Below are 14,709 nucleotides of genomic sequence, written 5' to 3' on the forward strand. Positions count from 1 at the left end.
TTCTTAATATGAGTCTCTTGTAGCAAAACCACGTCCCATTTGAGACGCCTCAACTCACGGAAAAAAATACTCCTCTTACCTGGATCATTCAACCCATTAACATTCCAAGAACCCACCCTCAACCCCAACCCTCCCCCCCCACCCGCTCCCCCACCCTCCCCAAGCCCACTTGCAACAGACTAGGTCCACACCCAGACAGCTGAATCCCTGAGGAAGTGTGCCATCACTGGAGGCAAGCAGACACTTTCTTAACAGTAAGCCCCACCATCCCAAACACATTAACTATACCAGCCCCAAACTTTGCATTCCTCACTCTCTCATCATGCACACACCATTCCATTATCATCCCCCCGCCAAAGTTCACCTAATGACCCTCCCTGGACAAACCCATAGCAAGCAAAGCAGATACGTATATGAAAAAAACAGTATTTAATGGAAATTCGATGAAAATGAAATTAGAAAGTCCAAAATAGGCCGTGTTTCGCCCAACTGGCCTGCATCAGGGGCTAATGGATATCTGTGTGATCATACAATTTCCACTTAAATATCTATTTGTTGAACTCACAAATGTAAAGTGGAGTCACTCCAAAGCCGTAGGTCTACGTCTGTCACAAAAAAAATGAATTTTCTTTGTGACAGACGTAGACCTACGGCTTTGGAGTGACTCTTCTCTTTGAAGTGCCTTCGGTTAAGTAGTCCTTTCATTCCACTTTACATTTGTGAGTTCAACAAATAGATTTTTAAGTGGAAATTATATGATCACACAGATATCCATTAGCCCCTGATGCAGCCCAGTTGGGCGAAACATGGCCTGTGTCGGGCTTTCTAATTTCATTGTCATCGAATTTCCATTAAATACTGTTTTTTTCATATACATATCTGCTTTGTCTGTTTTCCATCTTAGAGTTTGCAGATTGGTTACCCTGCTGTTTTCTTGGACCAAACCGATAGCAATACACACCACATAATCTCCTGTGAAATATTACAGCAAATATCATTTTGTGATATGACATACTCCAAATCAGTCAAGTATTGGCTCCTTGCCCAGACTGAGTATCTGGGGCAGAACGCCTCCTACCCCCTCGAACCTTCTGCCACTTAGCATGTGGGGTGACTGGGGAACCCGGAGCCTGGACTTGAGCCGCTGACTCTACTGCAGGAAGGTCTGTACATCCCAACTCCAAAAGGGCCTTCCATGCCCCTGCAACAGTTTGTACTCACCGTGATTGTGCATCAACAGAAATTTGTACTCCAAAGGGGTATCTTAGACCCGCCTTTTGCAGGTAGGCGGTCACTTTACGGAAGCCCTTTCTAGGTTGAAGAGTCATCTTGGCCAAATCTTGAAATATCTTAACTTTCCAGGTTATATCACCCAAAGAATGGGCCTTTTTCCATACTGTATCTTTCACTGTATAGTCATAAAAACACATAATGATGTCTCGCGGTATAGAATTTCTTTGAGGCCCCAAACTACGATGGGCTCTGTCCAGGACAATAGAGACTACTACTACTACTACTACTACTTAACATTTCTAAAGCGCTACTAGGGTTACGCAGCGCTGTACAAATTAACAATTAAGGACGGTCCCTGCTTGGAAGAGCTTACAATCTAAAGGACGAAATGTCAAGTTGGGATAGATAAGTTTTCTGAGAAGAGGTGTAGTGATTAGGAGCCGAAGGCGGCATTGAAGAGGTGGGCTTTGAGCATTGATCTGAAGATGGGCAGGGAGGGGGCACGGCGCATGGGCTCAGGGAGTTCGTTCCAGGCATGGGGTGAGGCGAGATAGACGGGACGGAGCCTGGAGTTGGAGGTGGTGGAGAAGGGTACTGAAAGGAGGGATTTGTCTTGAGACCAACCTTTCAGCCTCTGTTTCATCTTCGCCAGGGTGGAAAAGTGAGGCACATATCTCTTTCACCAATTGCATACAATCTTTAAACTGAGCCTCTTCAGGCACACCCCTAAAACGCAAATGACAACATCTGGATCTATTCTCCAAGTCCTCCAGCGCCGATTCCATTTCCACCCGCATTTGCCGTTCCTTTTTAAGTTCCGTCTGTAGTGTTTGCAGGTCGTCAGTAAAGGCATCCATCCGCTCATCAATTTGATCCAGTCGACTCCCGACTTCTCGGACCTCCTCCCTTATTTCAGAAACTGCTGTCTGAATCTCCTTGCAGACCGCAGACATTTCAAACTTAAGTTCCTTAAACCAGCGATCGCTCTTGGTAAATTCAATATCACTATCAAGCAGCTCCACATGGTCTGGGTCGGAGTCAGAGTTTTCCTCCGCCATCTTGGCTCCGCGTCCCTGCCTTCTGCATCGCGCCTGACCCAGATCCGCGTTTCTCAGATGTAAACTTAAATTTGGCTAACTTCTTCTGTGCTGCCATACCTCAGGGTGTTTCAGAGGATGTTGAGGACAGTTAACAGCAAATATTTCTCGGGCGTATCGCGAATTACAATTCCCTCTCCAGCAGAGCTCTGGAGTCAGGCAGCCATCTCGCTGTGATGACGTCACTTCCTCCGCGTTTCTAATTGTTATGTAAGCCACATTGAACCTGACTTCTACTATGGCTAATGTCATAAATAATAATAATAATAAGTAAGACAGGGCATATAGCAAGCAGCAGTTAACCCACACACTAATGACTACCTTGTATTTTCTTCTCACAGGGTATGCACCATGAGGAGGGTCGGTGTGGATCGTTGGACACTTATGGGTCTTGGGCCTGCAAGCAGGTGGAGGTCAGACCATATGACAGCTGCTTGTGTATGGCCCGTAAGGGCATACGATAGGTCGAGGGGGAATGCGATGGCTGCAACTTCTTCCTTTCCTCAAAGCTTGTCATGAGGAAATTGCATGCCCTGGGGTCATCGTCATGCACCTTGGGGGCAGCGAAGCTATGTGTCTGTGTCAGTTATTTACAGGGCTTTTTTGAGGGGGTACTTGGAGGATCTCTCTGAACTCACTTCACTATTTTAAAATACACATGTAATATGGTCCAACATCAACACTCTTCAGCGGTGAATGCACTCAAAGATGTGAAGGCGGGGAAGGTGAATAGACTACTAGGAATGTAGACCTGTCAACTGGGAGGCTCGCACATGCATGACTGGGTGGACTCCGAATGTGCTGGGTTATATTGGAAAGATGGAGTACATTTTTCAGAAACAGGTAATGACTTGTTTAACAATGATCTGCAGGAAGTGATGAAGAGAGTATTCTAAAGCATCTTTGTCAGCTAGGTTGCAGCTAGTTGTTGGGAGGTGCTCGAGGCAAGCCTGCAGTACTACCCCGGGCTGGTGGCACGTCTGGAGCCTGAGGGTGAACTGGATTGACTAGAGACAGAGATTGACTGTAACAGGGGTGCCCTCAATGGACCGGCACCGCATAAGAAGGCCAGTATACCCCACTGAACAACACAGAGCCCACATTGGGGCTGGTTTAGGTGTGGGATGGGGATGTCCTGCTTCATAGCGGGCACCACCCCCTACCGCACCTCTGACCAGAGAAGGTGACGGCCCTGCTGGTTCATATGGCGGGTCCGTATAGTTGCACTGATGTACAAATATTAGCTGGTTTGGGTACTAGTTATGTTTTTTGTGACTGCAACTGTTATCTATATAAATAATTCTCACCTCCAACGTTCTGAACCTCACTGTGTGGCAGGGAAACACTGAAGCCCTGTAGTCTTCTAGGCTGTCATCACCACTCACTCTCACTCACAGACCCGCCCTCAGCCACGCCCCATCCACACATAATACACAACCCCAACATTCTAAATGTAAATTTGTAGTTGCAAGATCCCATGAGTGTCTGCCCCGCCCTCGCATCACAACATGATGACGTGGAGGGCGGGGCTATGACACTCAGCCAATCGGCAGTTCCACCGCCCTCCGACGCTCCCCCCCCCCCCCCGACGCACAGCCAGAAACAGCAACCTACCCAGGGCCTCCACCCCCCACCCCGACACACAGCAACAAACACCGCTAAGCAGGGGGAGGAGTGCCATCCGAACACCTGATCCGCTGGGACCCCGAAGCTGCCACCCTCCACAAAAAAACTACCCACCTGCACCCTCCCGACGCTGCCCTCCAAACACCTCACGACACTGCCGCAGGAAAACCTTGCTAGCGCCCATTTCACTGCTCACAGAAACGGGCCTTTTTTACTAGTATGTTAATAAAGGTGCAGCCTAAGGTTTTCTCACTAAGAAGCTATGTGTCTGTGTCAGTTATTTACAGGGCTTTTTTTTGAGGGAGTACTTGGGGGTACTGAGTACCAGCACCTTTTCCACTGTCTGCTAAAATTGACCTATGGACCCCAAGTTTTAATGAAAGCGCTCAGGCTCTATACACCAATTCTGCCTTGTCATAGATTCTGTGACTGGTTGCAGGTGGCCTGGATGTTGTGGTGTGGGTCTGTCAGTGATCACCAGACCCCTGAAGGGTGGCCTAGCATTTCAGTACTGGCACCTTTTTTGCTAGAAAAAACACACTGGTTGTTTATGTAATGTCACACTTTCTCCTATGCGAGAGAGACTGAATGGGGTACTAGGTCACAGCTGTCTCTGTTATTTAATTATGGCACACTTAATTTATAGTTTTTAGATTAATGTGTAGCATTTCCTTTTGAATTTCTCTATCACTGCTAATAAATCCACCAATTGCCTGCATACCTAAAATCCCTCCTCTCCTGGCTGCCTTGCTCATCATACCCACATGCAATCTCTAAAGAAAGTCTTAACTAGTCCAACAGTTCAATCTGGCCTATTTCCTGTCCCTCTTCCTCTGCTATGTTCCTGTGTCTTGTTGCTAACTGGTAAGAAAACTTTTAAATAATTTTACTTGTTTACCGAACGGTGCTCTCTTCCAGGGTCCTTGCTCCTTCTCTGCAGAGTCGTTTCCTGTAACAGACTCAAACTGAAAACAAAAGCTGTCGTCATTCCTTCACTTTTTTGTTGGCATTAAAGCAGCATTCTTGGATTATAAATTCTGTGTATTTACAACAAATGTTCAGCAGAGGGCGCATTCGGTTTTCTAGCCATGTTACCCTCAATTGAGATGGGACAAAAACAAAGACTAACATCTATTTAAACTTAATACAAAAAAGTGATATATATTTTTAATTGGGCTAATTTGATAGATTTCCTGACCAGATTTTGGGACCTAACATCCCATTCCTTACTTCAGTACAGAGTGAGCAAAATATGATTTAATTTTAAAAGTTCAATTATATTATGTTTCTTAACAATTTCCAAAAAAAAGAAAAGAGAGAAGCAATTTTAGAAGAGCTCTTCACCATACACACTTGTTGATTTTAGATTCTGGTGTACTTACATATGGAAAGGCTGCAATTCAGATGTGGGTAGAAAGGACATGTATGAAGCATTCTGGTTACATGTAGTTCACAATCACATTTCATGAGATCCATACACATACAAAGTGCAGGGCCAGCCTGAGAGACTGTGGCACCCTGAACCAACTTTTGCATGATTGTCCCCACCCCCAATCTGGTATTGCTCCCTCTACTTCCCTCCCCCACCACCTGTGATTGGTATCTCTCCCTTTCTCTCATCCCCCTCCTCCTGTTGAACCAAGTGAGACAGTGGCTCAGTGCACTGATGATAAAGGGTGTCAAAATCCCAGTCCAGCATCTATCCCTCTAGAAGTTTGAAGGTAAACCAGTCCAGACTGGGATTTTGGCGCCCTTTAATCAGTGGTGCCTTGAACCAGTGCCTTACCTGGTCCATTGGTTGAGCCGCGGGCCCTGACAAGGTGCCAGATTTTAGATGTCTGCTATAAATCATACACATACCCCTGTGAAATTGTGTTTTATGACATGCTGGTGAAGTGTTTGGAGGGAATTTGCTTGCACAGTAATAGTAGCCCTGGTTCTCTCTCTCACTTTACCCTCTTCAGTCCTTCCACCACTGAAATATCTATCTCCCCACCTACCCCTTCTCTTCCTGCTCTCGCTCTATGGTTGTTGTTTCTGGTTGGGCGTTTGTCTTTCTGTGGCTGCATGGTGAGTGGGCATCTGTCTGTGTATTGCTGTGGTACTAGTGGCACCTAGTTGGTACACAATGATTGGTTTCTGCCAGCAGGGCCGTGCCAACACGGTAAGTGGGGTAAGCACCGCAGGGGGCGCCGCTGCGGTGCTTACCCTTGCCGCTTACCTCAGCTCCGTGCTGCCCTGGGGGCTTTAAATCTTTTACCTCCGACGGTCGCAGCAGCTGAGCAGCGTCAGTGAAAGCGCTGCCGACGTCTCCAGCCTTCCCTTCGCGCTCGCTTGTTCGTTCCCTCAGTGTCCCGCCCTCGCAAGGAAATGATGTCAGAAGTACATAAGCACTGCCACGCTGGGAAAAGACCAAAGGTCCATCAAGCCCAGCACTCTGTCTCCGACAGCGGCCAATCCAGGCCCGAAGAACCTGGCAAAGAAGGCGGGACACTGAGGGAACGAACAAGCGAGCGCGAAGGGAAGGCTGGAGACGTTGGCAGCGCTTTTACTGACGCTGCTCAGCTGCTGTGACCGTCGGAGGTAAAAGATTTAAAGCCCCCAGAAGAGGAGAAATTGCTGGAAATGGAGGGGAGGGGAGAGAGGAGAATTGCTGGATATGGATGGGAGGGCAGGGCCCAGGGAGAGAGGAGAAATTGCTGGACATGGAGGGGAGGGGAGAGAGGAGAATTGCTGGATATTGTAGCTGGGTCCCCCTTCCAGGGCCCAGCTGGGCTCGACCCTGCTTAGCTTCCTTCTTCACCCAACTGTTGCCTCACTCCACACCACCTTGGCCTGTTCTGGGAACGCAGCGCCAGACCCCCTGAGAGCTTGCAGGACTTCCTCCTCTCTCTATTGTTTCCACAGAGGCTCAATCAAGGCAAAACGTTTATAAAAAAAAACTTTATTTTCTTGCTTCCATTCAGCATAGACACAAAAGGAAAATACCTTACTCCCAGGTTGTTAAGGTTTGCTGCCAAAGTCTCATTCAGGGTTTCAACAGTCCATATAACTTCACTTTAGCCAAAATTACTTCTTTTAGGGAACAGTACATTATCAGAAAGAAAACACAATAGCTTGGTAGGTTGCAGGCCCAGACCTTTCCAGTATGAAACAGTTTACACAGTCTTTCTTACAGCACAGCTACACAGCTTTGGTCCCACCTGGTTCAGACTGGGGTTTCAATTGTGCCCAGCCCTCTTTCTCTCCCAGGGGCTGCACCCGTTTCCTCTTGAATAGAGATCTCCCCCAGCGCCTCAGTCTCTCTCCTCTGGTCTTCCACCAGTCTCTCCAAGGCACAGCTAGCCACCCTCTTACAGCAGCTTTTCGGGTTTGAGCCAGAGCTCCAATCTCCATCTGTTCCTCCTCTAGTCCTTCAGTAACCTCCATTTTATCCTCCTCTTCAACTTCCCCCGCCCACAACCTCTCCAACATGAAAGCACGAAAAGCTAAGTGGTTGTAAACCCTCTATTTGTTGAGCAATCCCACAAAGATGCACTCCATCTTTCAGCTCCTATTTCCTTTGTATCTTGTGCCACACGGGGGGGCGCCAGAGACCCTAGGCATGGCCCTGTCTGCCAGAGCAGCCCCAAGGGCTATATGAGTAGTAAGGCTACACAAGGTGTAAGGGAGAGGGGAATTCAAAAATCGTTTCCCATCCATTGTGTCCCCTGCGGCACAATAGAGGAGAAGGGGGAGCAGGGACGCGGGGGGGGGGGGGGGTGCGATTTCAGATCAAGGCATCGTTTTTGGGAGGTTCTCATTTGCATATTTATGGGTAAAAATGGTTGGAAATGTTTACAGCCTTAATGTTAGGGCATGGCTCTGATCAAAAATGTGAAGTTTGATCCAAAAATGAAGGGTTTATCTAGTGTTTTTGACTAAAAATTCCCATTAGAGTGTATGTTAATCTGCATTCAAATAGAGCTCTCTGATTGGATGAGCAGCTCCTGTTAGAAAATCTGCCCAGTAATAGAGAGATTTGACTGAGACAGGATCTGCATGTTTGAGCTCCGTGTGTAAGAAAGGAAAGAAAGAATTGTTGTTTGATCTAAGTTGACTGAAATTATAAAAGAGTGCCTGATTATGTCGTAAATATGTGAAAAGAGATTGGTGAAGGTTCTGAGTGTGTTTTTGCACAAAGTTGTGCATAGTGTTTTGCAGTTGAGCGATTGTGGTTAGTATATGCTTTGAGCAACCACTTTATTCTTTGACATATAGAACATTAATCTGGTACTTATAAGTGAGATTAGAATCTAATATTATTTCCAACACTCTGGAGTTTGATTTGATCTTTAATGAAGTTTCTGAGGAAAGGGTAATTGTTTGTGAAGCAACTTTCTGATATTCACCAAACCATACCAATTAGGTTTTCTGTGTATTAAGTTTTTTAAAATTTGCAAATGCCCACTCCTCAATGAATGTTATATAATTCTTTATCAATAAGAAAGTGTTATTTAAAGATTTTTGCACCGGACAAAGAACAAAAATCAGCATACGATAAAGAGAAAATATGCAGAGATTACAAATATCCATCCAGATGGCTCATATAAACGTTGAAAAGCTGAGGGGACAGGGAAGATCCCTGAGGAACCCCGCAACATGATCTCCAACTACTGGACATTATACCATTCTTCAAAACACTGTATTGTTTAGAACTTAAAAATGAAGAAAACTATTTGAGCACTGTCCCTCCAATTCCCATTTCACTCAGTCCAAAAGTGACAGCTCATGGTTAATGGCATCAAATGCAGCCAAGACATCAAACTGCAGTAACACAACCTCAGCAAACACTGATAAGTATTTCTTTATCTCGGTTGTTAACACTAACAACATAGCATAGAACAAAAGCATGCTGAGAAAAATATAAATATCCAGAATCTTCCAAAAATAAGGATAATTGAATGTGATGGAGGAGATATACAAACTTTTGCAGTTTTAGGGATATTCTTCCTTTTTTAGGAGAAGGGCTGCTGAGAGACTGAACTGGGCCCGGGGCAGGGCCACCACCGCCAGGGTAGGGCCACTGCCCCCCCCCCCCCCCCCGATCGTTGCCACTACCTAAATACCTTGGCTGGCAAGGATTCCCGAGGCCCCGCCAGCAGAAGACGCCTTCCTCCAGTGCTGAATGACTGCCTGCCCATGCGGCTGCTTTTCCTCTCAGGGCATGCTTGGTTTCAAAACTGAGCATGGGCACCTGAGAGAAAAAGCAGCCGCTCAGCAATGGGCAAAAGAGCAGCACTGGAGGAAGCTCCGCGTCCTCCCCAGCCTCCAAGGGGGGCCCAGCGCCAGTGTTCTCTCTCCTGCTCCTGTCGAGATGCAATCACTCGGATCCCATCAGGAGCAGAAAAGAGAGAGAGACCCCCCAGCACCGGGCCCCCTCTTAGAGGCCTGGGCCCGGGGAATTTTGCCCCCCACCCACCTCCACTCTCGGTGGCCCTGTTTAGGGGTTATGTCAATTTAATATAAGTTTTAGATAATTATTTCCTAGGGTTGTCCTAGGGTTTGTTTGGGGGTTTTTTTTTTACACATTGTAATCTGCACTGATCCAAAATTTATCATGTTGCGGAATATAAGTTTTATTGTAAATGTCTCACTCTAAAGCTCTGGTCATATTTAACCTCCTTCTCTCCCATTTCTTACAGTAGAACCAGTGAAAACGGCAAATCAAGCTGGAGGGACAGGCTTGCCTGTGCAGAGTTTTTCATATGCACATGGCCAGTGGTCTTGTGTGCATGTGCTCATCACGCCCCCCCCCCCCTTCTTATTTTCCATTGCTCAGGGCTAACAATGCGCATAAAATTTCTATGACATTAGCGCTGAACATTGGGAAGTTCTTTTGCTGCGCTATAACGGTTGTTTTTTCCAGTGCTATTTTATATAGCCCCAGAGCTTTGTGCATCTGGGCCTGAGAGAGTATAGAAGCAGCAAGGCCCTGAGTGTAGAGGCTTCCAGGAGGGAGATCCTGAGGGAAGAGGACTCCATTCTAAGCTAAGCTGTAGTCTGAGGAAAGGATCAGGGAAGCATTGTGGCTCAAGCTTAACTCCTCAGAGTGGGTGTGTAAACACTATCAAGGTAGGAGAGAACCTGGAATTGTATGCAGAAAGTACTTGTTTGTGATGTATGTCCATAGGGAACCCAGGAAGGTGTTAATGGACATTGTGCTGGGCTAGGCTAGGAGCCAGCCCTAGAGAGAGAGAGAGAGTGCTGACAGCGATACGTGAAGAAACAGAGAGAACTAAAGGGACTGTACTTGTACTGTGATATAAAAGGGGCACATATTAAGTCGATCAATAAAGGGAAAGTGAACTTGATATACCACCTTTCTGTGGTTTTTACAAATACATTCCAAGAGGTTTACATATTATAAACAGGTACTTATTTGTATCTGGGGCAATGAAGGGTTAAGTGACTTGCCCAGAGTCACAAGGAGCTGCAGTGGGAATCAAACCCAGTTCCCCAAGATCAAAGTCCACTGCACTAACCACTACACTACTTCTCCAATTTTCCTTTTTAATTGCAACCCTTGTGTCAAAATGAGTTTGTGCTTGATCACATTACCACACAGGTTTTCTTAGCATGTGCAGGCCATCCCTTTCTCCTGCTAGTACCCTTTTCCTCTCCAGTCCATTCTCTAGCTATAGGCAGGTTTGTCTAAGAGGGGAGGTGGGTAGGTTTCTGTGACTGACTGACTTAGCTTGCTGTCCACAGAGAACTCTTGTTGCAGGTATATAACTCTACTTTCTCCACAGACATGTAGGATAAGTGAGCCACACATGGGTGTCTCCCAAACTGAGGGCTGTGAATGGGCATTGTGTCAAGTGAGTTGTTCAACCCTTCACAGACTGTGTAGCATACTCTGGTAAGATTAAGCTGCTTGAAGGAGGTTTGGATCCAGACAAAAGGGGACCACAAAGCCCCATTGGAAGAACAACAACCACCTGTGAAGAAGGTTGAGGCCCAGGTCCAATGGGGACAGTAAACGGGTGGCAGTATATATGATCCAATGCACTTGAGATCAGAGGGAGCTGTATCAAGGTTGTGTAAATAATTGCGTGTTCCCACTAAATAATTAACTACTCTGACCTCGGATCTTCTCAGACTGTTTTACATAGTCTGAGTACTAAGAAGCTCCATAATCAGAAGGACACCTGGGATTCAGTGGATATAGGAACATAGTTTATTAGTATCTTACCAAAAGCAATACAGGTATTAGGCATTCATATCTGGAAATGAAGGAGCAGCACTTCGCGACACACAGCAGGTGCAGTCTGTCTTCTCTCTTCTGCCATCGGCCCCCATACACTAGCAGACTGCCTTTTTATACATTTCTTGTACCATTCATTCCTATGGACCCTCACTTTCTCACCAGCAATCTTTGCCCATTATCGGTTGATAACAATGACTTCACATGTTTCCAAATTCTAAGTATCAACATCTTTGATACAAATGATGTGACATGCTTCCAAGTACCTTCTAGATATCAACATCTGTTAATTAATGACTTCACCCAGCCCCCCTGGATGTTCTTGCTCTACTTGCACCTGACCCACTGCTATCTTCCACTAGCCAAAACATCCTTGCCTGTGACTTTCTTGCTAGTGCCAGTCCAGCTGTTTATAGAGCAGAATCCCCCTCCCTCTGTCTGCTCTCAATTACCTCATTCAGCTTTCATTACAGTGAAATGTCTTATGATTTTTAGAGGCCTAGCTCTTAGCTATAAGCCTGAGCCCTTGGCCTGTATTTCACTGAAATCAAGTGACAGCATTTTTCTACAGTTGTGAGGTTCATAGATAGGTGGAGGGTGATGATAGGGTATCTGCATTGAGCCATAATGGGAGATAATGTTGAATGAGAGAAGGTATGTAATCTGTGTCAGCACATGGTGGTCATCAGGATGTGGAGTGGATAAGAGAGGAGACTGCATACAGGGCTTGACAGTGTCAGAAAGAGCCACTGTGGATTACAGGCAGTGGTGTGCTGGAGCAGGCTCTCACAGGCTCGCAAGAGCCGGTTGTTAAGTTTTTAAGAATTTTGGGAGCCGGTTGTTAAAGTAGGGCCCTCCATGGCTACTTTAACAACTGGCTCCCAAAATGTGGGCCTAGGCCCCCTGCTGAATTCTCTTTTACTTTGCTGGTGGGGATGCTGAGCCCTGCCAGCCAAGTAAATAGACTGCTGCTGCTCCCCGCTCCTTGTTTCCAGCTCTGAGCAGCAGGCTGGGACTTCTCCAGCATGTATGAGAGGTTTCAGGATGCTGCTCAGAGCAAGACGTTGGGAGTGATGGCAGTCCATTTATTGGGTGCCAGCAAAGGTATGCCTAGTGTGCCCGCATGAAGGGAGGGAGGAGAGAGAGGCAAGTGTTGCTCCCCCCCCCCCCCCCCCGGCCACCCCTGGCCCTTCCAACTGCAGAGCTGGCTACGTCCGAAGAAAGAGCCTGTTGTTAAAAATTTACCAGCACACCCCTGATTACAGGTGTTTGTGTGTTTAGCGATTTGAAGCAAAGCAGCTACAGGAGTCAGGTGGAACCAGTTGGAAGAATAGTTCAGTCAGAAAAATTGTCATCCTGCTAGAAAGAAGGCAATGAAAATGTTCCAGATACCAGGAAAGGTAAAAGTAGCTTGCCATATCCTAGTGGTGCAGACAGACAGCCAATTCTGGGTGGGCCTAGGCGCAAAGTGGGTGGGCACAAAATTTTCTCTTATCACTGTACCCCCACCTCAAAAATATAAATACTTTACCTAATGAAGATCCCCAAGCTCTGTCAGCTGAAGACTTCCTCTGAAAGCAGCCAGAACACCCTTTTACCAAGCTTGGCAGGCAGCAGCAACATCCCTGAGCACTGATACCAGCACCTCACACATGCTTAGTTGTCAGTGGCTCAAGGATGGTGCCACCAACTGCAGAGCTTTGTAGAAGAGAGTTCTGGCCGTCTTTGGAGGAGGTCTCAGTTGACGATACTTGGGGATCCTCACCAGCTACAGCAAGGGTCAGGACTGGTGTTAGACATACTAGGCCCCAGGTCAGAAAATAAAGAAGGGGGCCCCCAGATCCCCTCTCCTCCCTGCCTCCCCTCCTGCCATTACTATCACAATGACAGGCCAAATACAAAACAAGGGATCATAAATTAGAAATAAAAAAATGTAGATAAAAAATTGAACTGGGAACCCCCAAAAGCTAAATTTGGCTTGTACTGCAACACTGGAGAAATAAACAAAGAAATGCATTTCCTTTTCTACGGAACACAATAAATATGTCTATACGTTTTAGCTATAAAGTTCTACTTCAGGTATGCTGCACTATTTCCCATCCCCCATCTTTCTGGCTGGTCACAAGCTCTGATGGGGCCTCATATTGCCAGGGCAACTCAGCTACCTGGTAAAGCGCTGCGTACAACTGGTAGCGCTATAAAAGTGATTTATAGTAGTAGTAACTCCACTAGTCCATTCCCCTCTCTCTCCTTCCCCTCATTCCTTTTCCTCCTTTCCTGAAGTTACTATAGAGGAAACTACACTTCAGGAAAGGAGGAAAAGGAATGAGGGGAAGGAGAGAGAGGGGAACGGACTAGTGGAGTTACTACTACTATAAATCACTTTTATAGCGCTACCAGTTGTACGCAGCGCTTTACCAGGTAGCTGAGTTGCCCTGGCAATATGAGGCCCCATCAGAGCTTGCAGAGCTTCCTCAAAATGTACCACCTGTTCCTCTGATCCCATTCCCACCCACCTTCTTAATGCCACTTCACCTGCTCTTATTCCTTTTATCTGTCACATTCTCAACCTCTCACTTTCCACTGCAACTGTCCCTACTGCCTTTAAACATGCTGTGGTCACACCTCTCCTTAAGAAGCCTTCACTCGACCCTACTTGTCCCTCTAATTACCGACCCATCTCCCTCCTCCCTTTTCTCTCCAAATTACCTGAGTGTGCTGTTCACCACCGCTGCCTTGATTTTCTTTCCTCATATGCTATTCTTGACCCACTACAATCTGGTTTTCGCCCTCTCCACTCAACCGAAACTGCGCTTACTAAAGTCTCCAATGACCTATTACTGGCTAAATCCAGAGGTCTCTATTCCATCCTCATTCTTCTTGATCTTTCCGCTGCTTTTGACACTGTCGATCACAGCATACTCCTCGATATCCTGTCCTCACTTGGATTCCAGGGCTCTGTCCTTTCCTGGTTCTCTTCCTACCTCTCCCTCCGCACCTTCAGTATTCACTCTGGTGGATCCTCTTCTACTTCTATCCCTCTGCCTGTCAGCGTACCTCAGGGTTCTGTTCTTGGTCCCCTCCTCTTTTCTATCTACACTTCTTCCCTTGGTTCATTAATCTCATCCTATGGCTTTTCCTACCATCTCTATGCTGATGACTCCCAAATCTACCTTTCTACCCCTGGTTCTCACCTTGCATCCAAACCAAAGTTTCAGCGTGCTTGTCTGACATTGCTGTCTGGATGTCTCAATGCCACCTGAAATTAAACATGACCAAAACCGAGCTTCTCATTTTTCCCCCCAAACCCATCTCCCCACTCCCCCCGTTTTCTATTTCTGTTGATGGCTCTCTCATTCTCCCTGTCTCCTCAGCTTGAAACCTTGGGGTCATCTTTGACTCTTCTCTCTCCTTCTCTGCTCATATCCAGCAGATCGCCAAGACCTGTCGTTTCTTTCTTTACAACATCCGTAAAATCCGCCCCTTTCTTTCCGAGTACTCTACCAA

The 14,709-nt window shown here is 46.6% G+C and overlaps 1 protein-coding gene across 2 annotated transcripts in view; it reads right to left on the bottom strand.

Moving 5' to 3' along the window:
- Window positions 1–5,394, bottom strand: part of LOC115472397 (ectonucleoside triphosphate diphosphohydrolase 8-like) — a 280,150-nt gene extending 274,756 nt beyond the window's left edge. Inside the window, exons 1-2 of one of the 2 annotated variants that reach the window (XM_030206669.1) lie at window positions 5,339–5,394; window positions 4,847–4,921 (exon numbers count right to left, since the gene is read on the bottom strand). In XM_030206669.1, coding sequence (XP_030062529.1) covers window positions 4,847–4,921; window positions 5,339–5,379 — 116 coding nt within the window. In that variant the 5' untranslated portion in view covers window positions 5,380–5,394. Of the gene's footprint in view, window positions 1–4,846; window positions 4,922–5,338 lie in introns of those variants that run through there. The other variant, XM_030206670.1, reaches the window with a different exon arrangement.
- Window positions 5,395–14,709: the final 9,315 nt, after the last annotated feature.

The sequence above is a fragment of the Microcaecilia unicolor genome, chromosome 6 (genome assembly GCF_901765095.1).
Source record: "Microcaecilia unicolor chromosome 6, aMicUni1.1, whole genome shotgun sequence".
In the NCBI taxonomy this organism is placed as follows: domain Eukaryota; kingdom Metazoa; phylum Chordata; class Amphibia; order Gymnophiona; family Siphonopidae; genus Microcaecilia; species Microcaecilia unicolor.